This window comes from Agelaius tricolor, unplaced genomic scaffold (assembly GCF_023055355.1).
Source record: "Agelaius tricolor isolate 1412-34295 unplaced genomic scaffold, bAgeTri1.0.p SCAF_18, whole genome shotgun sequence".
Lineage (NCBI taxonomy): Eukaryota > Metazoa > Chordata > Aves > Passeriformes > Icteridae > Agelaius > Agelaius tricolor.
This window is the reverse complement of record NW_027269278.1, coordinates 10,050,021-10,077,700: the sequence shown is the minus strand read 5'-3', so window position 1 is coordinate 10,077,700 and position 27,680 is coordinate 10,050,021. Positions and strand designations below refer to the sequence as shown.

At 42.6% G+C, this 27,680-nt stretch overlaps 2 protein-coding genes across 4 annotated transcripts; one reads left to right on the top strand and one right to left on the bottom strand.

Annotated features, from left to right (window-relative positions):
• The first annotated feature begins 3,048 nt into the window (after positions 1–3,048).
• LECT2 (leukocyte cell derived chemotaxin 2) lies at positions 3,049–8,260 on the top strand. The gene is made up of 7 exons (XM_071443790.1): positions 3,049–3,094; positions 3,667–3,799; positions 5,683–5,834; positions 6,343–6,513; positions 6,844–6,958; positions 7,480–7,631; positions 8,039–8,260. The coding sequence occupies exons 1-7, from the start codon at positions 3,049–3,051 to the stop codon at positions 8,227–8,229; spliced, it is 960 nt and encodes a 319-aa protein (XP_071299891.1). The 3' UTR covers positions 8,230–8,260.
• Positions 8,261–9,935: 1,675 nt separating this feature from the next.
• Positions 9,936–22,469, bottom strand: LOC139597682 (F-box/LRR-repeat protein 21-like). 3 transcript variants are annotated; one of them, XM_071443250.1, is made up of 8 exons: positions 22,312–22,463; positions 21,292–21,456; positions 19,041–19,136; positions 17,474–17,614; positions 14,477–14,927; positions 13,634–13,756; positions 12,976–13,147; positions 9,936–11,829 (listed from the first exon to the last, which is right to left on the bottom strand). In XM_071443250.1, exons 5-8 carry the CDS (start codon positions 14,846–14,848, stop codon positions 11,186–11,188), a joined length of 1,311 nt encoding a protein of 436 aa, XP_071299351.1. In that variant the 5' UTR covers positions 14,849–14,927; positions 17,474–17,614; positions 19,041–19,136; positions 21,292–21,456; positions 22,312–22,463; the 3' UTR covers positions 9,936–11,185. The 3 variants fall into 3 exon arrangements, with proteins under 3 accessions (XP_071299351.1, XP_071299348.1, XP_071299350.1); XM_071443247.1 differs by lacking the exon at positions 21,292–21,456 and having other exon boundaries at positions 22,312–22,469; XM_071443249.1 differs by lacking the exon at positions 21,292–21,456 and having other exon boundaries at positions 19,041–19,162; positions 22,312–22,464.
• Between the last annotated feature and the right edge of the window lie 5,211 nt (positions 22,470–27,680).

The following is a 27,680-nucleotide window of genomic DNA, read 5'->3' as shown; positions in this document are numbered from 1 at the left end:
CCAAGAGAGCTGGAGAGGGAATTTGGACAAGAGCCTGGAGTGGCAGGACAAAGGAGAATGGCTCTCACTGCCAGAGGGCAGGGATGGATGGGATATTGGGAAGAAATTCTTCCCTGTGAGGGTGGGGAGGCCCTGGCACAGGGTGCCCAGAGGAGCTGTGGCTGCCCCATCCCTGGAAGTGTCCAAGGCCAGGCTGGAAGGGGCTTGGAGCAACCTGGGACAGTGGAAGGTGTCCCTGCCCATGGCAGGGGGTTGGAATGAGGTGGTTTCTGAGCTCCCTTCCAACCCAAACCAGTCTATTATTCTGTGATTCAGTGATATCAGCCCAAAAACTCCCATTTGCCTGCTGAGACATTGCTTGGTCCATCAGAAGACCTTAAAGGGTTTCCTTACACAGCCACTTAAGTTACTACTGACACTAAAGGGGAAAAAGGGGACCTCACACCCTGTGCAAAAGAAGGGAATCAGCATTTCCCAATTTAACCCACCTGGTCCCCTCCATTTTCATGCCTGCTTACCACCACAGGGAAGGAAATGGTGCAACTGCAGCTCCCAGGACTGTGCAATGCCAGGGGTTGTTCCATATCCTTCTGTTTCTGGGTGCTAGGTGGCCAATTCATGTCTTTCACAACTGCACCCACCAACTGTTAAATTAACATCTTGAGCCAACACAAGCATCCCTCCAAGTTCAGTTCTGAGCTGCCTCGTGCCCCAGGTGAGAGGTCTGCACCTGCCAGCTCACCCAGGGAAGATGGGGAAGGCACTGACACATCCCAAATGCATCATCCTTCACTTGAAAGCTGTTCTATTAAGAGTACTTTATCACAAGTGCATTAGATACACTGCAATGGCATTTTGATGTGTTTTTGAAAGACCAGAGCAAGATACAATGCTGTTAGGATCTCTTAGAGAGAAGAAATAAAAATAAATGTACACAATTATGAGCAATTTGGAGTCAGCCCTGCACACAGGAGAGATGGGAAAAGATTGCAAAGAGCAGGCAGCTTAGAGCCATTTTACAAAGCACCAGACTGCAGAACAGGGCTTAAGGAAAACCTTCTGCAGTGTCTGTGCACCCATAACACCTCTCCTTCCTGTGCCTAGCAGCTTGGCTGCCTTTACAACAAGCCTTTCCTTCACAAGGCTTTGTAGAGCAGATTGAAGTGCTGCGATTCTTTCCTTGGTAAATTTGGAGCGTGTGAGTTCACAGGAGTCTATAAAAATCAGGAGTTTCTCAAGGCAGGTCTGCCCCAGGCTAAAGTTATCTAATGAGGTATTTAAAACTCTCCCACTGCAAACTGAAATAAATCAGAAATAAAATCTAGTTGTGAGAGATCATTATTGCAGATATCCCACTGGACACTTCTCAGCTGGGATTGGCCAGGCATCCCCTGAAAAAAATCTTTATTTTAAATGGTTTTGATTGCAGTAGGGAAAAAGCTTCCAGCAGCCAGTACAGAGCTAGCCAAGCCCAGAAACACTTTACAACCTCTCTGCTATGAAATCCTCACTGAAAATGCCACCCATACCACCTCCCCTGCTGACTCCTGCTGTTAAGGAGAGCTGAGAGGGTTTGCAGAGAGCTTGTGTCAAATGAAGGAGAATAAGCAATGAGTGTTGTTTCTGGCAAGGATCATACAAAGCCACACATCCCATCTTTCAGCTCAGGGATAAGCAGCATTCCCAAACCCTGGGTACCCACTGAGAAACTTTCCCAGCACATTGTGTCATTTAGCAGCCAAGATTCCATTATATGAAGCAAATTACAACAAAAAGCCCCATCCAAACTGGACTGAAGGGACATAACTTTTACATAAATATCTGTTTGGTGGTTATGAGTGTGGAAACCAGCAGCTCTTCCTGGCAGCATGGAGAAGAAAGCAGCAGGGATAAAACCAGCCAAACCACTTGTTGTAACCCCAGGGAGGGTGAAAAGATTGTTTGGGGATTAAATATTGGCTGTAAAGAAAAGCTTGGAAATGCAAGTGAAAAATTTGTCTCCAACTGCTTGTTCCATGAAGGCTTTCAGAAAACACAATGTACAGATGCTTTTGCAAACTGGAAGTGGGGCAGAGACACATCTGTTTCTTCTCTGAATAAAATCTGTGGGACTTCTAGAGGTTTCTGTAACTTGAAATATCAAATAATTTATGTGAAAGCACCACGACTCATTTAAATTTCATATTATCCAAGACATGTCTGTAAAGAGAATCTAATACTTTTCTGAAGGATTACCAGACACAAAAAGTACAATTAGTTTATTATTTATAGTACAATAGCTGAAACCAAGAAGATACTGAAGGCATCACTTTAAAACCTAGAATTATTGAACTCCGGGTCAGTTTTGCCTATGCAACGTGCAAATGTTGTTTCAGAACTTGAAGATGTTTTGATAAGTATTACACTGTTAAAAACCCAGGGTTTCAGTGATCAGACTTCATGGATTTAAGTGAAATAAATGACAATTTCAGCTGAACCAGAAAAAAAGAAATGTTTCGAGGCAAAAGCATCTGATTTTCTTTGCACAAGTGAATATTCAACAAGTGAATGCCAAATGCTTCCTGTGCTCTCAGTCACAAAGCTCAGGTGTGCACAAACACCCAGGGAAAAATGAGCAGCCAAGGACAAACTGGTGACCTCCACTCTGGAGCTTTGGCCACCTTTTCCCTCCAGCTCAATCCTCTGAACCACATTTGTGGTTCCTACCATTTTTGGCCTAAATGTGACCTTTCTTCAGGAAGGGGAAGAAAAGGTGTTAAGAAACAGCTCAACCAGAATTTCCTGAAATGTGGGGTCATTTCTCTCTCTTACTGTTAAGAGCCCAATTATTTTATCCATCTTTCCCAACCAGCTTTAACAACTGTCAGAGCCTGCAGACCACCACAGTGCCCAATATGGCAACACCACCAGCCTGGAGCTGTAATACTTCGCTTGAGACTGATTGGCCAAGACAACGGACCTGGGCTTTCAAAAGCACATAAATACCTCAGGCAGCAGCTGTTCAATGTCTTTGACTGGATCAAAGAACACAGGTGACACGGCCCCAAAATGCCAGCTCTCAGTCTGGTCACTCTGGTCAGCTTGGTGTCCACTGGTGAGTTGAGATTGTTGCAATGCAGCTGGGCTTCACTGGGTTTAGGCGGGCAGTAATGGATTATTGAAATTCACTTGAACATAAATAATGCTGAGGGATTTTTTCCCTCTAGTTTTATGAGGAATGATGGTAATGTGGACAGTTATGACTATTATAAAATATGGAATTAGGTATGCATTAAGAGACGTATATTGCAGTAGTTGAAGCTTTCAGAAAGAATCATAAAATCATTATGGTTTGAAAAGACCTCTAAGATCATCAAGTCCAACCATCAACCCAGAACCATTAGAAAGTAAAAATTATTTATTTCACAAATTATTTTTAAACATCTTTATTTATAGCTTTGCTTTCTTTTTGGTGTATATACCTTAAAGAAAGACGTCAGGAAAAACTGGTCAAACCTCTACAGCAGGTTGTGGAATGTCCTTCTACCTACAGCTTCTGAAACGACAAACTCCTCAGAGCTCATGTCTTTGCCTTTAAACACCACATTTTGTACCTGAACTCTTTCTGTTGCACTGGACTAAGAACATGGTTGATTTTTTCCTGTTTTTCCTCTCTTCCATGTGAAGTTTTCACCAAGCAGCTGGATGCACACCCACCCCAGCAGCATCATGGGCACTGGGCACAGATCTGCAGCGGGAACCCCACCAACCGCATCCGCGGCTGCGACAGATATGGCTGCGGCAATTTCGGCGCTGACAGGTAACACATGTGACAGGTGACACATGTGACAGGTGACACTGCTGACAGGTGGCACTGCTGAGAGGTGACACTGCTGACAGGTGACACAGCTGAGAGGTGACACTGCTGACAGGTGACATTGCTGACAGGTAACACAGCTGACAGGTGACACTGCTGAGAGGTGACACTGCTGAGGTGACACTGCTGACAGGTAACACAGCTGACAGGTGACACTGCTGATAGGTGACACACCTGGCTGACAGGTGTCACTGCTGACAGGTGACACTGCTGGCAGGTGACACACCTGACTGACAGGTAACACAGCTGGCAGGTGACACTGCTGAGAGGTAACACACCTGGCTGACAGGTGACACTGCTGAGAGGTGACACTGCTGAGAGGTGACACTGCTGAGAGGTGACACACCTGGCTGACAGGTAACACAGCTGACAGGTGACACTGCTGACTGACAGGTAACACTGCTGACAGCTAACACTGCTGACAGGTGACACGGCTGACAGGTGACACTTCTGAGAGGTAACACACCTGAATGACAGGTTACACTGCTGACTGACAGGTAACACTGCTGACAGGTGACACAGCTGACAGGTAACACTGCTGACAGGTGACACTGCTGACAGGTGACAAAACTGACAGGTGACACAGCTGACAGGTGACACAGCTGAGAGGTAACACAGCTGACAGGTGACACACCTGGCTGACAGGTAACACTGCTGACAGGTGACACTGCTGACAGGTGACACACCTGGCTGACAGGTAACACTGCTGAGAGGTGACACACCTGACAGGTGACACTGCTGACAGGTGACACAGCTGACAGGTAACACAGCTGACAGGTGACACTACTGACAGGTGACACACCTGGCTGACAGGTGACACAGCTGACAGGTAACATGTCTGACTGACAGGTGACACTGCTGACAGGTAACACTGCTGACAGGTAACATGTCTGACTGACAGGTGACACTGCTGACAGGTAACACAGCTGACAGGTAACACAGCTGACAGGTGACACTGCTGCCTGGCCACCAGGGGTCACCTTGCTTTCCTACACTAAATGTGCAGGCACCAGAGAGAATACAGCTACACAGAGCTGACACTCCAAATGAGAGGATACTGCTGTCTGCAGCACCTCTTGCTGATTTTTGGGATTTTCCTTCAATCTTACAGAAGCACAGTGATAACCACTGCTGACAACAGATGCAGGGGTGAAAGAGCAGGACTGTTACATGAATTATAGACAGAGTGAAGGAAATGGAAGTATTTCAAGGATTTGTATCATTTAGTCTGGTTGCTTATACTCTAGAAATTTAACCAACAATCAGCAACAGCTTACAGGAAGCTGAGTAGATTCAATTACACAAACTAAAAATCTGTCAGCATCACTGTCTTTAAGTAGGGACCTTATACAACAACAGGTTATATTTCTCTGAAAAAATGCTTTTATATGTAGAACGACTCCCGCATTTTCTTGTCATCTCCTCTCCCCAGACTCTAAAAGGGTTCATCTTCATTATGCAACTTTCAAATTTCTAAGTGAGAAAATGCCAGCCAAGATTCTATTTTACATGGCACACATGCTTTTTGGGGATAAAATGGTACTTTTCCGTAACAGTTTGAAATACCCTATGAACCTGGGCAAGTAAAAAATAAGCTCAAATTTGAAATTTCATCTCACTCTGAAGAAGGTCAGAGTAATGTGAACAATTTGCAACAACAACAACAACAACAAAAAGATGCTTCAAACCTGCTACTTCTGTTCAATTTCATTGCAGGTAAAAAATGTTTGTTAGAGAAGCTCCAGCTATCATCCTGCATTAAGTGACCACCTGAAACATAACATTAACCTGGAGAGATGTCCCTAATTATGTATTTCTGCCTGCAGGCACAGTGGCAAAGGGAAGCACGTGGGTGTGGATGTCATCTGCTCTGATGGAGCCACGGTGTACGCTCCCTTCAGCGGGCAGCTCTCGGGACCCATCCGCTTCTTCCACAATGGAAATGCCATTGATGATGGAGTCCAAATCAGGGGATCAGGCAAGTAATTAACAGCAGGTGTGCTGAGATGTGCACAAGTAATCACTTTATTTACTTGAGCGAGGTTTCTGTGGTTCTTCAATTCAAGCACAGTGTTCATTAGTCTTACATCCTCTCTAGTATGCTGAAATACTGGAACACAGCACCAGCAGGATGTAGCCCTTTCCTATGCTTTTCTTGGAGAGGAGGGAAGAAAGGAGTTGAAAAAAGGTAGCAGGAAAATAACAACTCCAAATAAAAAAATAGGAAACAGTAAAAATAAAGCACCGGAAATATATCCTCAGTTTTGCTGAGAGGATGTTTTCCTGTCTCTATTTTCCAACACCCTTTTCCCTTTTTGCCCTGGCAAATATAGTAATTTTGATTTCACCATTGTTGGTACCTCGACTACATTTCTGCTTCATCCTAACAGTGTCCAGTAAGAGGCTGGCAGGGAATGCTGCTTGCTCACCCCAGGAGAAGATGCAGCTGATGTTTCCTGACCCAGCTTCCTCTCCCCCTCTCCCAGGTTACTGTGTGAAGCTCGTCTGCATTCACCCCATCCGGTACCACGGCCAGATCCGCAGAGGGGAACGGCTGGGGAAAATGCTGCCAATGCAACAAGTATATCCTGGCATTATTTCTCATATCCACGTTGAGAACTGCGACCACTCTGATCCTACTCATCTGCTTACACCTGGTAAAAAATCCCATACCAAAAAGCACAACTCAGAACAGAGTAGATTTGTACTCCAGGACTTGTGATACTCTTTTTGAAATTTTGTATTTAATGCATTTTCTTCTATGAAATAACCCTAATCTAGAAATGTTACCATCCAGCTTAGATCTACATTCCATTTACATTTCCTAAAGGATTACAAATTTTATGGAGAAAAATCCAACTAGAAGCATGGGATGTAATGTCAGCATGTTCTTACCTAACTGCAAATCAAACACAGCAGTTGCAAACATGCCAGTGATGAAACAATCTAGAAGTTAACATTGATGTGCTGTATTCTGTGTTTCAAAGATGTTCCACCACTGCCACAACAGGACGGGCGCTGGGCTGCGGTGTGTTCTGGGAACCCTACCAATGAGATAAGAGGCTGTGATAAGTATGGCTGTGGATACTATGGAGCTCCAAGGTAATACAATAATTGGAACACATGGGGTTTCCTTGTACTTCCACTGAAGTAAGAGTTAAAATTTTGCTTAGGTCGCATAAAAATTACAGCTTTGAAGGCTTGGATTGGACTTGAGAAACTTTTAGGCTGCCCACATTGTTCATGGCATCTCTCTGCTTGGAGCTTTTTATCAGACTAAGCCATGCCTGACCTGACCTAGTGTTGGGAACACTCCTGACTCAGGTGGAGGGTTGGACTTGATGTCCTTCACACAGCCACACTTTCTGTGACTCTATGGTTTTATTAGACTCGATGGTCTTTATTTAAAGACCTGGAAGAAAGGCATTTTTCTGCAACTCTTAACAGGTCATCCACCCTTACATGACACTACCTCACCTACACCTTTACAGACCCCTCAGCCAGTTTGCTGACACAGTTTCTGTCCTAACAGCCCATTTCCAGATGTCCCCATGTGCTGCCTAAGCCCCCTCTGCAGCTCTGGGCCCGAGCAGAGGTTTCTGTAAAGATGTGTTTGCTTTCAGACGCAATGGCAAAGGGAAGCACCGGGCCGTGGATGTCATCTGTGCTGACGGGGCCACCGTGTACGCTCCCTTCTCTGGCCAGCTCTCTGGGCCCATCAAATTCTTCCACAATGGAAATGCCATTGATGATGGAGTCCAAATCAGGGGACCAGGTAAATAGCTAGCTGTCATTTAATATTTCTTTGGTTTGAGCTCATATAGGATGCATTACCTTGCAGTTAGCCACGTAGTTTACCATGTTTTCTTCTATCCACTTACATTCAGAACTTTTTGCTCCTGCTACAATGCAAGTAATTGAGTTCTGCAGAATGTCTTCAAGCTTTTCCCTTTCCTACAGCACAAATTCCCACCTTCTCCTTGCCTTCCCTCTTCTACCAAGTCAATGACCTCAACCACTACCTAATTTTTATGACCACAGTATTGCTGCTATTTCAGTATTTCCACTATTGCTATCTCCGTGCAAAGGACAAGACAGACATTGTTAATATTTCTGAAATACAGTACAGAAGAACAAATGCTCCTCAGTCATCTGAGGTTTTCCCTCTTGTTTTTTTACCAGAGTTCTGTGTAAAACTACTCTGTATCCATCCCATAAGATACAGTGGTCAAATTTCCAAGGGACAAGTCCTTGGGAGAATGTTGCCAATGCAAAGAGTATTTCCTGGGATCACATCTCATATTCACGTTGAGAACTGCGACCACTCGGACCCTACAAGCAACCTTGAAAGGGGGAAAGGGCAAAGAGAATGAAATGGAAACACAGTAAATTCCAAATAAATCCATCTCAGCATCCAAAAGTTGTTTTTCTTCTCATGCACTACAGTTTATGCTATCACCTACTCAATATTTTGAGCCTTACATAAGCAGTGTCTGTTGGATGGCAACAGAGACTCACAAAACAAAAAAAGATTTGAATTTTTCTTGGAATTTGCATTTACCAGAGAATCAGGAAATTACCAATGACTAGCTATAAGCTTTCTCAAAGTCTGAAAAATGAGCTAAAATGCAGAGTGCTCACTCCCTCCTGTGGCAGAGAAGGCACATTCCTGTCAGCTTCTCCCCCAAGCACCAGCTGGCCTCACTTGTTCAGATCAGGGAGAACAAATGCTCTAAAAAATCCCAACATTCATCAATACAGGCCTATTTAACTGGAAGCTTGGAGCTGGAACAAGCTGATATTAAACAGCCACATTTGATCACCTTCAAGGTCTTTTCCAACCTCAGTGATTCTGTGATTCATGGCTTCACAGAAACACTGCCTTTGTGAGAGGGACTGAGAGGGGGACAATATTCAAAGCAGCCTTTTAGGAGTTTCCCCCTGAACTGCAACTCTGTCAGCACTGTTTATAAATACACTAACACCGTTCTGTTGGCTAGAGCTTTGTCCACACTCCATTTTATGGTCTGCAGATCAGAAATCAGCTTTCAGACACAAAGGTGAAATGACAATGACCAATTTGCCATGCTCCAGTCTCTCCCAAGGCTTGTCACATACATTGCTTCTAGGAGAGAACCCCAAGAGGACTCGGTGCAACAGATGGATGAGTCTAGTGCATGGGTTAAACCACTTTATTCCATTTCCATTTGAAGCAAACCACACATCTTGAACTAAATACTGTTTGGAAATATTTCAGTTTTGTGTTTAAATTATAATCCCCTGGATTATGGAAGTGCTCAGCTCACAGCCTCTACTAACCAGAGTCAGACAGATGCTTCTTTACTGTGCAACAGGCAATAAAGCATTACTGACTCAGGTGTGTGTAACCTTGAATCCTTGGGCTTCCAGCTGGGAACAAACGTGTCCAAGAAAAGCGTGGTTTAACCCTTGAGCTGCTGTTTTGTGGAAGTGGGGAAGAAACTCACTTATTCTCTGCTGTGAATGTACTGGTTCTAGCTGGGGTAGTTCCTTTGTGTCACAGGAGTAGAATGGAGCTGTGGATTTCTGCTGGAAACAGCACTGGTAACACGGGGATGTTTTTGCTGAGCAGTGCCTACAGAGCTCAGACCAGCTCTGTGTCCTGTACTGCCCCAGCAGGCAGGAGGCTGAGGGTGCACAGCCTGAGGTGACAGGGACAGGACAGCTGAGGCCAGCTGACCCAGGGGACATTCCATACTGTGTGACATCAGGCTCAGCATATAAAGCTGGGGGAAGGCGGAGGAAGGGGGCAGTTTATGGGGGATGGAGCCCTGCTTTCCTGGACATGGCTGAGGGAAGTGGTGAATGGATTCCCTTGCTGGGGGCTGCCTGCCTGTGTGGCTCTTGCTTTACTACTAAATTCTTTATGTCCAGCCATGAGTTTTCTCACTTTTACCTTCTGATCCTCTCCCCCATCCCTCTGGCTGTGAGGGGCTCAGCTGACAGCCAGGGTTAAGCCATGACACTGACAACCACCCCCAGCAAATTCTTGTAGACTTCTCATTATCAATAGGAAGATGCAACAAGTGTGGCACCAAAATCATTACAGCAAAAATTTATATACAATGCATTTACAGTGTGCAAAATGTTAACACAAAAATACATACTCTAATTTACATCAACTCACCATGCCTTTCCCCTTTTAAGAAAATAAATATAATACACTCTGTCTCAAAAACAATTAATAGCAACAAGTATTAAACAGTCCTGAAATAAAAGTTTCAGGATTACTTTCAACAAGCCTTTCTCTAGAAATCAGGGCTTACACAAAGCTCTGGAAGAAACAAGTGAGATTACTACAGTCCATTTAGTCCTCTAAGTGACAATTTTAAGTGCTATAAATTCTTGATTCCAAATAGAAATTGATCAAAGACAATTGTATTGCCTTTGATCTTTCCTTCTTACCAGCTACATTCATGAAATCTTTCTTATTTCTCAGCAATGAAAGCATGGAACAGCATTCAGACATCAGTCTCTGATTACAAAGACGTGAGCCCAAATCCAAAGCTATTCCTTATTGTCCTGACAGTTTCCAAAGTGCTTTATTAATCACTCAAGCAATCAATCTAGAACCAAACTTATAATCAGTAATTTTAACAAAATCTCTTTCTCATCCTTTTAACTCATAAGACAAAAACAACATACTGTACAATGCATTCCCTAGTTTCTGTAATCTGACAAAATTACTTAAAGTGCAATTTAAAGCTGGAAATTTTTTGTAGGCATAAGCTTATTAACATTTTATTATACTGCCATGAATTTAAGGTAGATTACATCTGATTAACCTGGGATAGTGTATTTTAATATACAAGCTTTTACAATTAAAACATGAATTATTTAAAAAAATAGCTATATAAAACATCATGACAAATAATACTGTACTCAAAGTTTTATCCAGCTTTCCACAGATAGATTTCCTAAAGGAAAATAGCTTCTCTTCTGACTAGATCAGAAAGAGTAAACAAAGACATAAAAAAAAACCCCAAAGCCCAAACCCACTTTAAAGTAAATGGAATGTTTAAACTGAAGCTCAGAGAAGCCAAAATTCATTGAAGTTTAAAGCACCTGTAAACCACAGACATACTTTCAGAACCGTTAAGTACACTTAAATCTATTTTCTATTTCAATATATAATTAATATTTTAGAGTGTTTTGCTGTTAGTCTAATAGAGGTTTTCTCAAGGAAGAAAAACTCAAATCTGGAAGAAAATTTTCACATTTGATTTTTATATTTTTTTATTTGCATAGAAAGCAGCACCCCGTTCCCACAATTTTATCCACACAGAGAATTTACCACGTGGGCATCATATCAGGAAACCACATTCTTCCAAGGTGTTTGGAGACTTCCAGATGGAGCCGATCCAAGCTGTAATCACTATCTGGAATCAGCACCTCCTCCATGATGGAAAGCTGAGTAAGCCTGCCCCCACACATCTTGACAAATTCAATAAAACCTCTGCAGGTGACCTCACACTCCCCCAGCCCCATGGCAGTCAGGTTCTTGCAGCGCTCAGCGATCTGGATCAGTTCATCATCCAGAGGCTGAAGCCCATTGGCACACACGACCAGCTCGATCAGCCGGGGGCAGTTCATGCCAATGCGGCCCAGCATGGCCTTGCTGACTGCACGGCCGAAGTACAGGTGTGTGACAGGTGTTTCCTCTCTGAAGAAAGCATCAAATTCATCCTCATACAAGAAGAAATACATGACAATGTTGACTTTGGGGGAGTGTTTAACAAGAGCGTCCCAGCTTTGTTTTTTAATGGTGTGAAATTGAACTTGTCCGGGATTTTCACTCACGACGTCAATGCGAAGGTGCTCCAGATCAACGTGCTTTTCACTGGAAAGAGCCAGCAGCAGTTCATCACTTAATATGTAGTAGTTCAAAGCCAGCTCCTTAAGTCCATGGCACTGATCAGCCACACAAAGAATGCCTGAGGAGCAAAAAAATTTACTCTCTAAAATGAAAAGTGAATATAAGCACAATTGCTCTCTGTAAAGTTGGCTTGAGTTTTCATGCTTATATCCAAACCCCATGAAATGCCCAAGTTCCAGGTATCCAGAACAATTTACAGAGTTCTGGCCATTAACACTTTACAGTAAAAGACACAAGTCACATTCATCTTGGATCTGCATATCTCCTCTTCATCCCTCCCTATGCAGAATTTCCCCAGCTTCGAAGGAGCAACTGAAATCAAGTCAGATTCAGCTGAAGTTGCTGCCATTCCCTTCCCTAATGCTCATTCCTTCAACTTTCAACTATTTAAATCACCACTACTCAGTTTAACAGCTACAACCTTCTGTGAATTAACATCTAAATAATGTTAACTTCTCCTGATCTGCTGGAATATGAAAAACACAGATTAAGTCCTCTCTTGTGGACTCCAGAAAAGAATAAATAAATAGACCAGACCCAGACTCCCTTTTCCTAGCACTAAGAAGAAAGGAAAGTGAGAAGGGATCCTGAAGCCCTCTGAAATTTCAGCAAGGCTGTATTCTGAAGTGAGTCCTTCACCAACCATTGAGAAAGTCACCAGTCCCAGATCTGGACACATGAGGGCACTCTGGAAGCTGGAAACACTCACAGTCTAACACCACAGGATTCTGAAATTTGTACCCACTCTCAGCACTCTGCAAAACAATTACTGACAACTGTTATAATCTCCTTTATCCCACCAAGCAGTGGCTGATCCACGGATCAGGGATTCTGTGGTGTTCCCAAAGAACAGCAGTTAGTTAAGCTTACAAATCTGCACACACATTAAGGAGCCATTTGGTTACCCTCACATGGTACAGCAATGAACATCATATCCTTTGAGTCTGTGTGAAAGGCTAGCACTAATTTTGAAGGCTTTTCCTCCTCCAGGCCTATCACCAGAGGTGGCAAAGCAGCTGGAGAAAATGAAACAACATCCCCAGGATTCCAGAGGATGCCATCAAGTGAGTAGCACTCCCACCTTCATCAACCCAACTCATTCACTAACAACAACCTTCTTCTTCACCTTCCAACCGTCCAAACTCAAGACTAAGTCAATTATGATATTTTACAACTCCATTTTTCACATGCATTCAGTACTCACCAGCAGGTGAAACGTGAGGACAGCTGCTCATTTTTAGTAGTTTTAGAGTATCACTGTTGTTAGCAACAAGAACCTTCAAGGAAGGATCATCAAGGGGTGTGTCATCTATCTTGATTGATGATAATGACTTGGAGTTCACAAAAACTACTGTCAGTGCTGATGCAAAATGAGCCTATTTAGAGAAATTGAAAGAGGGAAAAGATTCTTATGAAAAGATGAGCAAAACTTCAGGGCTTTGACCTCACATTCTACACAGGCAGAAAGTACAAAAATAAACACTTCCCATGGATCCCCTTTTTCATGTAACAAAGAATTATTTCAACATAAACAGAGGGGATCTTTCTTTAAAAACATGCTGCTGCATGTGACAAAATTAACCTTACACTCATTATTTGTCTACTCTGATTTATCATTTCAGTGTAATACATTGATAACTACAGGGAAAACTGGATACAATGATGAGCCTGAAGTATCTGGAGTTTTTCTGCAGAAAAAAAAGAAATGGCCTTTATTTTCCAGAAAGTAATTATTCTGTTATTACAAAGTAACTAGAGACTGTTTCATAAAATTGCCATCAACTTAAGAACAGAGCATTAAGAAAGCTAGAGTGGTTTAGAAGTGAATTAAAAAATGCTAGTTACAGTTTGTAAAACTTTACCTTAGAGACATTCATGAAGCTTGGTTTTGCTGTAGAGATCAAACCCAGTGTTTTGATAGAACAGTTCACCAACTGAGAAAGGATGTCACAGGCTGCTTCTGCTGACTCAGTACTACTATCAACCTATAAAAGCAATTTAAAAATAGTGAAGTCATTCTGCAGTATTATTTAGAAAACAGCACCATGGATACCCAAAACTGCAGATTCCACATCTATTCAGCTCCTGACTGCAATCATCACAGGCACAAAGAGCAACACTGACTGAAAATTTCAAGACCAGAAAGAGTTCAGGGAAGTTACTATTAGAAAATTTTCCTGAGTGTGACTGTTGGGTAATTCTAGTATGAACATAAACCTTAAATCTAAGTCTTGTCTTCAAATAACCTCATGTTACTGCAATACTGTAACAGTACTGGTGCTACAACACACAGTGATGTGTATACATTTTTTTTAAATGCCAATTTTTAGAGCCCAAAAAAGACTTGACAAAGTCCTTGCTCCAGCAAACAAATCCATTTTATCTACATGGACAACACTTTTGCATCTTAAATAATGAACTGATTCAAAATTTGTAAGCCTGAAGAATAACTGTGAACAAATCTCTTACTTTGCCTCACCTTCCACCTCTGTTTCACACCACATTCACTATTTCTTACCTCTGCAGAGGTTAGAGTGTACAAAATTGGATGAAACTGTCTGCACAGGTGGAAATAAAATGTTGCAGTAGTTGCATTTTTAAACATTTGACTTGCCAGGTACAACCCTTAAGGCAGCTGACACAGAACAGCTGCATCCCTCGTGCTCAGTGACGTGGCACTGACCCACAGCTCAGCCACAGCTTACCTTGAAGCTGACGTACTGCAGATGGTCAGCGTGCCTCTTGATAATCTGCTGAATGAGATCTGGATGTGTAGACTTTAAATAAGAAGTGGCTGGCTGGCTAAGTTCAAACTCAAACCTCCTCCAGAGATCTGGGATGTGAAAGACTTCATTCCACCTTCGACAAACAGAAGATGCCCTGGCTCTATCCACTAAAGTCAGGAACTGAAAAACACGCAGGATCACGTGGTGTGGAAGGCTGCCCCAGTCCATGGCGGTGCACGGGTCAGAGTCCCCAAACCCTGAGTCACATAAACTAGTTTTCTGTTTTTTGCTTGTCTGTGATGTTCCAGGAGCTTCAGTTCCAGCCATCACCTTCTGCCCAGCTCTCTTCATGGTGAAAGTTTCAGAATGTAACAATCCAAGGTATTCAAACTACACAGGTTTTCTGAAAGGTCTCACGTACAACAGGTCTCTAGAAAAACACAGAAGATGATGGGAGGAAAGGAGAAAGGCCAGTGGAAACACAGTAAGCAATAACAAGTTAATAACATTTAAATACAGCACATTATTTTGAAAAGAAGCATATCCATATGTCAATATCCAGGGAACAGATGTTGGCAAGGACCTTCTCTTTCAACACCTTTTATTTTGTACAACTTGGATGTTGTTAATTTAGAGAACTTGGACTTGTTAATTTACCATGTGTAGTTTCATGTAGTAGTATTTCATAGTACATAAAGCATTTTGTAGGGATCAAGAAGTATTTAAAAGTAATTTAATTCAGAAGTAGAAAATTGATTGTTTAATTTAGAAGTAGAAAATGGATTGTTTAAATTTAAACTCAGTTGACAAACTATGGAATCTACTCATGATCTCTAAAAAAGGTTTATCAACTAAAGGTTGGTAACTAAAAAAGGTTCATCAACTTAAAAACCTAATTCATAAACTCCTTTTTTAAACACAGATAAACTTGGAACAGACATGTTCAGAAGAGTCAGATTGAAAAGTTTTGCCCACCTTCCTTAGTTTACTTTTTTTCCCAAATAATGCAGTGTCTGCATAACTAACAGTAAAAAACTTCAGAGGCCACCTATCAAAGCAGGGCAAAGTAACTGAGGTTCACATGCTGTTTTTCAGCAGGAGAAGGACAGTGACCTTGGAAATCAGCAAACTGCACAGATCTGGTTCAGCAAGGGATGTCTGCCTCACGAGCCAGAGCTCAGAAGAGCAGCATAATAAGAGAGCTCTGCTTTCACAGGCTGAAGCAGTTCAACCTAACCAAGTCCATTCTAGACTGAATTCTGTTGTTCAGTCAATTTTCAACAACTGGCTTTGCCACTTCATTTTCACAGAGGTTGAAGCCCCTTCTCAAATGTCCCACTAACCAGATGTTGATCCAAACCTTCTCTCTTCCCAACCTGTGTGAAGTGAGTATTCTCAAACCATGCATTTTTCAAGAAAGAACAGAGCCTATTATCTATTTTTACTGATAAACAAAGCCTATTATCTATTTTTACTGTGGGGGTTCCATGGCAACCCCCAAAGCCTGCTTTTTCTAGACTGAAAATTTTCCATAGTATCTTTATTATGGAGGGGAAGGGGAAAGGAAGAAAAAAAAAAAAACAACCACAAATCCATGTATTGCAAAAACAGCTGCCAAAAATACATACTATCCTCTCAAAAATTTACCTGGCATTCTCCCTAACCTATAAAATCTGATCTGTTTGGCTCATGAATGTCTGATAAACTCCATTTTTATGAAAAAAAAAGCATGTGCATTCTTTGAGAAACTGGAAAGGAAAATACAGCCAATTTATTACGGGCTGTCCATATGACCAGCTTCAACTACTGCTTGACTTCCTGACAAATTATCTCAATCACCAAGGAATTCATTTTAGCAGTTGTACATATTCACCCAGTCTATTTAAATTTCCATCAGCAATATATGCAGACAGATAAACCAGCAACACTCTTCAAATTCTATTAAATAATAGTTTTTCTTCCCTGAGTAGACACATGGCTTACACTAACAGTGTTACTACTGTAATGAAGATGCAGGCTCAGCATGAATAAACATTTTGCTATTAGACCATCAAGTTATCAACTACACAACCACGTTTTATGACTTTAGACTACTTTAAGTCACACAACAAATGGGCATTCCAAACCATTAAGTGTGGATGTAGTAATTAACCATTACAAAACTCTCTCTCATAGTTGATCATAGCCTTGCTAAATTTAGCAAAGGCTAAATACCTTTTGAGTCAAATACACCTGCTGCTTGTTTTTCTTCCTCCCTACTTCAGAGGAATTACAGACTTGGCTATTTACTAAAGCAAAAGTCCAGAATAAAAAAATGAAATTGAACACATCCTATTGTTTGAGAAGCTTCTCCTTGCTGTTCTCATGCAGATCTGCAACATCTTGGTTAAAGATCAATCTCTGATAAAAATGGAAATTTCTCCTATCTTACTTGAAACTTACTTGAACTTCATGGGTGCTGATTTGGCTCCCACAAGGAAGCTCTGACATCTGAGAACAACCAGAAAGGGCATTTCCCTAAACAACAGGTCAAGCAACAGACCAGAAGCAGCACTCCAGAGGTAGGAAGAGAGGCAGCATGGTGGTATTGCTGGTATACACAGCATCTATGCTCTGCCTGCTGGAATTTGGCCAGAACTTGTTCTTGTTGCTACAGCCTTCAGAAACTGCTGTCTCCTGAATTTCTATGTTTAGTATTCTAGACTACAGTCCTTTATATCTAGCAAAATGAATTCCTATTATTCAGCATGGGATGCAAAGCCAGAAAACGGTACCACTGGTTATGCATTGTAACACTTTAACAAACATGAAGCCCCAATATTTACTGCAATAATAAGAATACTTATTTCATTCTGAATCCTTGTGAACAGTGTGTATTTTAAAGCACAACCAAAGTTGGCTAAATGACAGTCCCATGTGATATAAACCAGGCAGCATTCAAATGAGAGATTTACACGCACACACACACAGCCCTACCTCCAAAGAATGTGGAGGTTCCTGTCAAGTTACCAGCACCTTTCTGGTATCTGAACATCCATCCCACTGTTGAGTCATCCTGTATGTGTGCATGGATTCCTTAACCAGAAGGCAGGGATGGGTCCCAGAAGATGAACCGACCTGTGAAGCCACCAACCAAAGAAAAACTGTTCTGCAGTGTCTGGGAAATCCACAGAAAAGATTGACATCAATTCTGGAACAGAGACTGAGATGAACAGAACCCACTGCTCCAAGGGCAGATGTGGAAGCAGAGCAACAGAATGTAACCAGCACATTAGTTTTACCAAACATTATCTGAAAAATACCATTTAACTAAGGGGAAGGTGTAATTGTTGGCAAAAAAATAGCTTTTGCATTATCTACAGTTTTAGTCACATAAGCACTCTGTTGCAACAACACAGATACACCTCTGAACACTCGTGTATTACCCAAAGAACACTACAAACCTTGAAAACAAACATTTAATTTTTTTCAGCCTATATACAGGCTATGTTTTTTCAGTCTATACCAAAATCATGTGAATCAAAAGTTACACTTAAAGACAGGACCTCTGATACTTTGACATTTAAAGACTCTTGACATTAAACTTTACTCAATTTTTCTCCAAAAGTATGCTTACTGCACCATGATAATCTTGACAGTAAACAAACAATTTTGGCTAATTAAACTGTATCTGGAAAAAATATATCAATAATGTACAAATGTCCTCCCACATACTAATGAAGAAACCATCCTGTGTCTTAGTATGACAGAGTATCTTGGTGCACTATAAGAAAATAGACCCAAACCCCCCAAAACCAGTTACCAATTTTACATTATCTGAAGATGCTTTAATGGAAAGCTACAAGAACAGCAACGCCCACCTCACTAAATCATGACAGATTGTGGAAACAGAAAATGTTTACCAGGTATTGTGTTCAACCAGTAATAACACCTACAGAAATCTCCCAACGCTGAACTTCTCTATTTTTCTTTAAAAATTGGACAAGACTCTAGATTTTCCCAGATCATATCATCATCTTTAGAAAAACTACCAGTTAATATCAGCTTTATAGCTGCCAAGCTTAACAAAGGTGTAGTATACACTATTTATGAATACATGAGAAGCAGCCCCCATCTTCCACACAGAATCAAACTGGAGTACTGCAATCTGTGCAAGTAATGCTGCTGCTCAGCTCACACACCAGAACATTTAGAGCTGAGTAGTCATGCTTGTCTATAAAGAGAAAGCTGATACTCATTAGAAACTCTGTTTGTGGGTGGCACCTGAAGAAATCTGTCATTTATGGTGGCCTTGTATTGCACAGTCTGCAGGTATCACATGTTCTCTCTCCTGTGAAATGAGCAGAGTCTGTACAGCACCTAGCATTCATTTTCATAAGTACTGTCAGTGTCTAACAAGTAAAAGGTTTATAATGCCACATATAAACAGAATGCTTAAATTAACGTTATAACTGAGAGCATAAAACACTGAGATGCAATTTAAAGATTCAACAGAGAAGTGTATTAAGTTTATAAACCACATATTTTGAAGCAACTTTCTTACCTAAAGAATTCTTCCAAGTTACAATGGGCAATAAATGAGTGAACTGAGGCAGCTGCAGCCATGGGGCACTCACATGCATCTGTCTGCTTTCCCCTCCTGTCCAGATAAAATGCCACAAAAACCTGTGTTAGTTTTGAAAAAAAAATAATTTCATATTACATCCAATGCAAAAATGATGGGGAAATACATTGACATCCATTTATAAATTTTCTTGCTTTTGTAAAGGAGCTTGAGGGGGGATCATCTTAACACAAGGTAGCTTATCCCACAATGCAAATATTATCACGGAAAGAAACATGAGCTCAGATTAAGCATAAAAGTGATGGGAAACAAATGTTGCAACTGCATTTACATTTACTGGTCAATAGTACAATGTAAACAGCAAGTTATTCAGTATTTGCATTATCATTATCACTACTAGTGAAACTTGGTAAACAACACCGTAGCTACCAAAGTAATCTAAGAGTCATGAAAAACAGAGGGAAAAAAACCCACCCAAATGTTTTTTCCTGCCTTCTTCCCCTGTGTGGCAAGGCTGCCTAATGGCCTGTGATGAACACACAGAGGCCACATGGCTCAGCTGCCCACCACAAACGTGCACAGCCCAGGCCTGGCTGCAGTCACACGGCAGGAGCTGCTCCCGACAACACCAGAGCAGCCAGGCCACAGGCACCTCCCTGTTTATGAGCTCCTGGCAGGCAGGTGACAGCCCGGGCCACCTGGCCAGGTGCAGCACAAGGCCAGGTGCAAGGCCTTCAGATCACAAGTCTCTTACCTCCCTCCACATTGTTTTCTTTTAATATGACATTACAGGAACGTTTATGTTCCAGTCTTCCACAACAAGTAATCATTCAAAGCTTTGCCCCCAGGAACACAACAAAAACACAACAAAACCCTGAAATCTTTGGTGTGATAAACTTTACATTGCTTTTACATACCCCATCATGGGGGTAGGGGATGAGTACCCTTCCACCTGCTCTGAACTCAGGATTTCAGTATTCTTCCATGTGGCCAAAGCCCAAAGTAATTACTAACAGTAAACTGACATCTGAAAATCAAGGAAAGGAAAGAAATATCCTTTTGTAATAATAATTGTATCAAATATAGGTAGTCAATAAAGACTACCTACAATGCTCAGCAGGCTTGTGAATTTCACAGAGATGGGACCTGTAAAAGGCAAAGGACCAAGAGTATCCTTGAGGAAAAGAGCTTCTCTTGAACAGACCTGTCCCAAGACCCCTCAGAAGAGAAGGAAGTTCATACTTTTACACTGCAGATAATAAGTAGCAGAATTTTAGATAATACATTAAAAAAATGTTACTGGAAGTGACTGTTAGCAGTAAAAGCTCAATCAGATGTACATCCAATGTACATCTGAGTGTCTAAGGCCAAAAGAGCCATCCAAAGCAATGCAAATATTAGCTTATGTAAGCAGAAATGTATATAGTAAAATATTACTGTTATCAGAGATGCAATCAAATACAAGCTTGTTATGCAAACAACAGTGAATTGTTATCTAAGGTAGTTATCCAAATGATTATCAAAGATAAACAGCAGCAACACAGTCACTGAAATTAAACACTTTGATAACTGCTGAGATGCACCAAATCTATTAATATCCTTATTTGTATAAGCAAAGAATCAAAAATTGGTGCATGCCCCCCACACAGCTCTACCTGTGATCCAGTATTTTGACAGCTGCACATTATCCTACTCAAACTACCTCAAATGCACTGAAGCCAACAGGATTCAGAAAAAATCAAGTTAATTAACTGTTTCTGCAACTTATCCTGCCAAGAGCTGTAAACTTCTGCTAAAATTAAGACATTAAAAGCTCTCCCGTGGCATGGGGGCTTGGTGGAGGATTTGAAAAGTGGTCAGCAGTGGCTCTGTTAAACCAGCCTTCAGTAGCTGTCCACTACCACCCAGGCTACAACCTAAGTTCAAAAAAAGGTTTCATTAGTGTAAACAAACTTATCACAGATTCAAGCCACAAAGATGTAACTGCTTCCTCTGATTTCTGGATTTCCCTTCCAGTTCTTAACACCAGGATTCAACAGGAATTAATAAAACACCATAAAATCAGATTTCTAGTAGAAACAGTAGCAACCAAACAAAGGCAGCAAAAATTCAGTTCCTGAAAAATAAAAACCCTTCCAAATAAACAAGCTTGGAAATATTCTGGGACAAAGCTGGCATCTTTATCATTAAGCTTTAACTTTCTAACATCTGAAAATTAATGTTTACAGACCTGCTTTACACGGCTGAAATACCGGTCCCATCAATCATAGTGTCTTTAAAGAAATCGCAGTTCAGTGACAGCACCCGAGGCCACCCCCTCACCACGTTAAGGAACTCGGAATTCAGAGTCTGGGCAGGCAGCCCTGGAAAACTGCTGCCACCACAAATTCAACCACTGCGTATGGTGCAAAACATAGGTAAAAAACACATTTTAAGCCGAATTCTCAGAAGATCTAGTCCTTCAGGATGATGAGCTCAGAGATTAAGCTTTTTCTTCATCTAGGGTTTATCAGACTTTTAATGGGTGGCATTTTTGCTTCTGAAGAGGATTATTTAGTTTTTTTTTAATCTGTCCTTATTTTTTCTCAAAACTGAGCCTCTGACTCAAGGGATTTACCACATTTTTAGTACGTTTATGACAAACCCTCAGAGTTCTAAAAATAACCACATTCAGCTGAACATCTTAATGCTTGCATTAATTTTAACTCAAAAAATACAAATGCATTGCCACTTTTAGTACTATTTCGGTGGTGAAATGTAGATATTGGACTTCCAGTGATGCATTATATTTAGAAGGAAGCCACCCCCTATGCCCCATGCCCAGGACCCCTCGTTTTACTCAACATCTAAAGCTGCACAGCTCTTTACAAAAGCTTTCTTGTGGGTCCACCAACACGCCCACGGCAGGAATGAAAAACAATCGTTACTTCTATAGGTTCTCTTGAAGCCTTCCTACGCGACTTTAACAAGCCGCTGAAGCTGTTTACACGGGAAAGCAGCTCCCAGGCACCGCGCTCGGTGAGAGCTCTCGGCATGGCACAAACCCAGGGCACCGCACACCGAGCCCCTCACGAGGTTGGGCGCTCAGGTTGAATTTAAGCCTCCAGGCGCGGAGTGCGCCTGTCTGTCCGTCCGTCAGTCTGTCCTCCCGTCTGTCTCCGCAACCCGGGCCGCCCCCGCGGCCTGTCCCGCACCCCCCCCCCCCGGCCGCCGCGCAAGGGCCGGTCCCCGCGGCCGCCCCGCCGCTCACCGCCGCCGGTGCGCGGCTCCCTCGCAGCGTGAGGCCGGGCCGAGGCGCCGAGCAGGGGCAGAGCAGGGCCAGCACCGCGCTCAGCCCGCAGCGCCCGGGACACGCCGAGGGCGGAGCCGCGGCCCCGCCGCCCCAGCGCAGGCGCCGGGCGAGGCCGCGGGCGGCGGGCACGTGACGGCGGCGCCATTTCGCGCCCGCCGCCCTCGGCCCGCGGTAAAATGGGGGGGGCCGAGGTGTGGGCTTGGGGCCGCAGTGGCCGCCGACAGCCCCGCAGGGATGCGCTCCGCTCCTGGCCCGCAGAGCAGAGCAGAGCAGAGCAGAGCAGGAGGCCGTCGGTTCCCCTCACTAGGCCTCCATCTCAGAATTACACAGTCACTTAGCTTGGAAAAGACCTCTGCGATCATCAAGTCTGGTGTCCAACCGAACACCAACTTGTCAAACACACTGTGGCACTGATAGGAAGGATGTGTGCTCGTGTCTTTCCGAGCAAGTCCGTGGGTGAGGGTATGGGTGTTAACGTCTTCGAAAGAGGTCTTAATGTTTCTACCCACATCAAGCCATGGGTTTGTTACAGAACCCAGATGGTTTGACTCCTGAAACAGGGAAAATGTCCAAGCCTGAGTTTCTGAACTTTGGGGTAAAAATACAGGTTCGAGGGGGGATATGGGGTAGGTGGTTGGGGAAGGCTGTACCTTCCTACTGCCTCAGCCGAGGGGGAAAGGAAGAGGGCAATGGGCAGACAGGAGTTTAGCATAAAAGGAAACTGTGTCCACCAAAAGCTCAAGAGAAGGAAGACTCCGTGGGCCTGTGCCCCAGTGGCCTCTCCCCCTTTACTGGAATGAAGTTTCCGGGCTCCTCTCTCTCCTTCCTGGACACTGGCTTTTCCTAGCATGATTTTTGGTACAGCACTGAGTGTCATGTCTAGCTTTTCCTTTAATACCACCAGGAATGGTGACACCACTGGGCAGCCCATTCCAATGTCTGATGACATTTTCTGGGAAGAAAATCTTCCTAATGCCCAACCTAAACCTTCTCTGGTCCAGCTTCAGACCATGTCCCCTTGTCCTATTCTTGGTTGCCTGGTCCCTGACTCCCACCTGGCTGCACCCTCCTGTCAGGGACTTGTGGAGAGCAAGAAGGTCCCCCTGGAGTCTCCTCATCCCCAAGCTGAGCCCCACAGCTCCCTCAGCTGCTCCTGCCCAGAGTTGTGCCCCAGACCCTTCCCCAGCTCAGCTGCTGTTCTCTGGACCCACTCCAGTCCTGCAGTGTTTGTGCAGTGATGGCACCAGAACTGGACACAGCCCTGGAAGTGTGGCCCACCAGTGCCAAGTGCAGGGTCAGTCCCTTCTCTGGTCCCAATGCCGCACTGTTGCTGATACAGACCAGGTCCCATTGCCCTTCTTGGCCATCTGAGTACACACTGGCTCATATTCATTTCCTGCCACATGTATTTTCCATCATTTCCTGACATGAAATGCCTGTAAGCCCTCATCGTCCTTGAGCCTAGCCTTGGAAATTGCCCTACCAGCCTCTTCCAGGGCTTGCTCCCTCCAGGCAGAGCCGTCCCCTGCCTTTCCTGGGGGAGCTAGACATAGAATCAGAGACTCAAAGAAGGATGGTGTACAAGCAGCTATTACTGATTTCCGAGCAATCTTTTGGCCAAAAAGGACCCTATCCTGAACAGCAGGGCTTTCTCTGCTTGCTGTGTGCATCCTCTCTGGGACCTCTCCAAAGCACCCTACTGAGAGAGGGCTGAGCACTGCATCATGTCCAAGCTGCAGATGCCCAAAGTATGCCTTTTAATGTGTTAACTAAAGCATAATTTTTAAAAACCTTGCAGATTTAATCTGTGCAGACACACTGCAGAACAGTGCATCGCTAATCAGTGCCGCTTTATTATTGTAGTTATATCTTGCTGTATCTGAGCAATGGAGCTTTTATTACCAACTGCAAAACACTTGCAGCCACAAATTTCCTGGCTCTTGCATATAGCGATAATAGACCTTTAAATAATATTTTTATGAAGAGGTAATGCTAAACATGTGCAGCATTTCCATGGTAGATTATATCTGCCCTACATAAAACCAAAGCTGGCAAAAATTAACTGATTATTCATGTGACCTCAAAATACAGTTTATTCTCACAGATCCAGAAGCCTAGAAAATTAGCATGTTGAAAGGCTAATGAAACAAACTGAAAGGAATATTTGTCATACAGTCACTGTAACGTCTTCAAATTCCTCAATTCCTCAAGTCATCTTCAGTTTCTTCAAACAGAGAGACAAAATGCACCACATTCTTAAAATCAATATAGTTTAGAAATTCTACCAAAATTACTCTTACCAATATGGTTCTTGACTGCATTTTTTCAGAGTTTACAGGAAGTAGGAGATTAGGTTCCAGGTAAATTTTTCAAGTATTTGTACCTAGTAGATGATTTAAAACTGATTTTTTTCAGTATGTACTGCTATGAAAGCCATCTTCAGCTTAGTAGTTACTCTCTGTAGACAGTAGTAGAGGATAGATTGTAAACAGAGATTAGTGCAGATTTGCAGCTACTATCTAAATCCACCAGTCATGGGTTTCTCTGGTGCATTGCCAGTAACCTTTTGGCTGCTGTGCAGGAACAGGTTCAAATGTACCTTAGTCAGATTCATATAGGTTAATCTCTGAGGCTTTCTGTATAGAAGAGTTTCCTGTTTTGATATGGTCTAGCAGAAAAACATTTTATACCTAAATGTGTTTATAAAACACATTTTATACCTATACTTGTCCATTTTATACCTAATGGACAAGTATAAAATAGTGTAGAAGAATTCTATGCATTTTATAGCTGTAGTCATGATTGCTCAGATGCTTACAGGTATATTTGAATTTTAAAAAATTCAGCTATGGATTTGACAGTACTGGAAGGAAATAGGCACAAACATGGGCCCACCCAGGAGATTCTGTCTTCTCATTCTACTCATACCCCAGGGGCCTGACACCAGAGCTTGGTGTCTCCAAATCCTTCATGTCATACACAAGATAAAGGGAAGCTGCATCCCTGGATCATAGAACCACAGAATGGTTTGGGTGGAAAGGACCTCAAAGGCCAGGCTGCTCCAACCCCTTGCAGGGGACACCTTCCCCTAGAGCAGGCTGCTCAGAGCCCCTCCAGGCTGGCCCTGGCACAGGTACCCTGCATCCAGGCTCTCCTTTCCCGAGCCCTTACTGCCCACGTCAAAGCCACTCACAGCCAAGCTTAGCCTTCCTCCTGTGGTTGTCTCTCCTCAAACCAGATTCACAGAAAGATACACTTCTCGTGTTTATGGTGTTTACAGGAATGTTGTGCATCGTAGTTCCCACAGGTTTCATAATACATACTCTTTCTGCCCTTTGATCAAGAATGATACTCAGATTTTTTATCACTGGGCTTTGAAGTAGTAATCAAAAAAACGGTTTGAATAAAGCCATGAGTTAATTAGTATAAGAAAGCATTCAGGAAATCAAAATTTCCCTGAGACCAAAGATTGAATATGTGTCAATTCAGAATCTGTATGCCATGAACTTGAAAGCTTTACAAGGACTGTGTGAAAAGTCTAGAAATTATTGGCCATTTCTTACCTAGTTTTTAACAGACAGTCTGCAAAAGTGAGAGGAGAGAGTTCAGAAAAAAAAATTAAGGAAATTAAGCTGTTTATTGTAAAATCAGGCAGGAAGCCATACAGTACATATTGCTGTACAAACCCAGCTCATACAGAGAGGTCTCAAAAAGAACTCACCACCAGCTTTTTTGACACACATACTTTGGCATAGCTGAACTTCATTGCAGGACTTATCTTAATGCAAGCTCTGCTTCATTTTCATTGTGATCATGATTCTGACAAATCTGCATAACCAAAGGACACAGTTCTTGGGGGAGTGCTGTCTTCAGCTCTTGGAAGATGACAGAAGAGGCCATGGTGCTGGGCTTTGGCTGGAATTCACACAGGTCCCATCATTTCCATGCTGAAGGGTATTCAGGGTCAGTCTTAGCTTGGCTCTGAAAGCAGTTGCATTTGTATCAGTGTGCTAAGCCAAATAAGTCCTATATTGTAGCCATTCCTTTTAAAATTGTAATTATAATTCTTAATTTAAAACCCAAATACTTAAACTTTTTGATCAAATTCGGCAGCATTAACAATTTAAACCTAACACAGCAGACTGGAGCAGTGAATGAGGCTCCTGCCCAGAAAGTGGGTTAGTATGTCGTGTTTGCTGGAGGCTCCTGGGCTGCTCTGCTAGACACCAGCTGCTGCACAGGCAGGCAGCAAGAAACAGCCTTGGGAATAGAAATCACCAAGTTATTTTGTAAAAGTTCCTAGTGTACACACTGAACTTGAAATACAATCAGGAAAACAATGGCCTATCTATATGCCTCTTTGCAAAAGCGTTCCTTTATAATTATGAGATAAAACATGGGTTTATATGACCAAATCTTTATGAGATGCACTTTTAGAAATGCAACAGCAGTCTATTATTGTCTCTCCAGAAATAAGAATGAGTCACTGAAGGGAGTAACTCTAGGTGTGTTGCAGTCCAATACAATCCCATTGTTTAATTCTGTGATTCTATAAGATATTATATTACAGTTCCTATATATGTATTTATGCTAGACATACATTTTAGACAAAATTGTTAATAGGTACAGTTAACAGTGCCCATCAAACTGCAAAACAAGATAAGAAAATTATTGATAGAGGTGCTGTTTGCACTTTCTGTGGAAAGAGCCAGCACAAAGGTGTATTAATAGTTTATAATTTGTCTGAAAATAAACTGTGTAGAGAAACTGCTGTATCCTATGGTGTACTGTAGGGATGCTGTTCAAACCCCATTGGGCCAATGTGTTTTATTCTTTAATTCCAATACATATATCTGTATAGTTATAATCTCTATCTAGCAAAAAAAAAAAAAAAAAACGAACAGTTTTTCAATCATTAACTTTTTGATGAAGGTTCCAGTAAGATGAGGGCTGGCTGGGAGCCAGGGTCTGGCACCCAGCTCAGCAAGGCAGGTCCACAGGTGACAGCCAGGCTCAGCCACACCATGGAGCAGGTCCCTGCAGGTGGGGCAGGACTCCTGGGCAGGCTCAGGGGTGGTGATGGTTCCAGCACAAGCTCCTGCTTTGCTCAGGGAGGGGTTCACAGGCCAGGGCTGAGCTGTAATGGGCACTTGGGGCCCTGGGGCAAGGCTGGGGGTGAGGCCTGGGCTCTTCAGGGCTGTTGGTGCCTATTAGGTTATTAATGTATTAGTGCTGTGACACTTTCAATGAGTAACTGCCCACTAATCTGTAAAGCACAGGTTATTTGATCCTCTGACTCAATATTATCTAAGCAGAGTTAAAAATAA

Bases quoted from the DNA above. Each gene is read 5' to 3' on its own strand.
- LECT2 (XM_071443790.1), top strand. From the start codon at position 3,049: ATGCCAGCTCTCAGTCTGGTCACTCTGGTCAGCTTGGTGTCCACTG. The intron at 5,835-6,342 runs GCAAGTAATTAA...CCCCTCTCCCAG, and splicing joins AGTCCAAATCAGGGGATCAG to GTTACTGTGTGAAGCTCGTC. The intron at 7,632-8,038 runs GTAAATAGCTAG...TTTTTTTACCAG, and splicing joins AGTCCAAATCAGGGGACCAG to AGTTCTGTGTAAAACTACTC.
- LOC139597682 (XM_071443247.1), bottom strand. From the start codon at position 14,848: ATGAAGAGAGCTGGGCAGAAGGTGATGGCTGGAACTGAAGCTCCTGGA. The intron at 13,757-14,476 runs GTAAGCTGTGGC...TTGCTTTTATAG, and splicing joins TGCAGTACGTCAGCTTCAAG to GTTGATAGTAGTACTGAGTC. The intron at 11,830-12,975 runs GTGAGTACTGAA...TTTGCTCCTCAG, and splicing joins TCCTCACGTTTCACCTGCTG to GCATTCTTTGTGTGGCTGAT.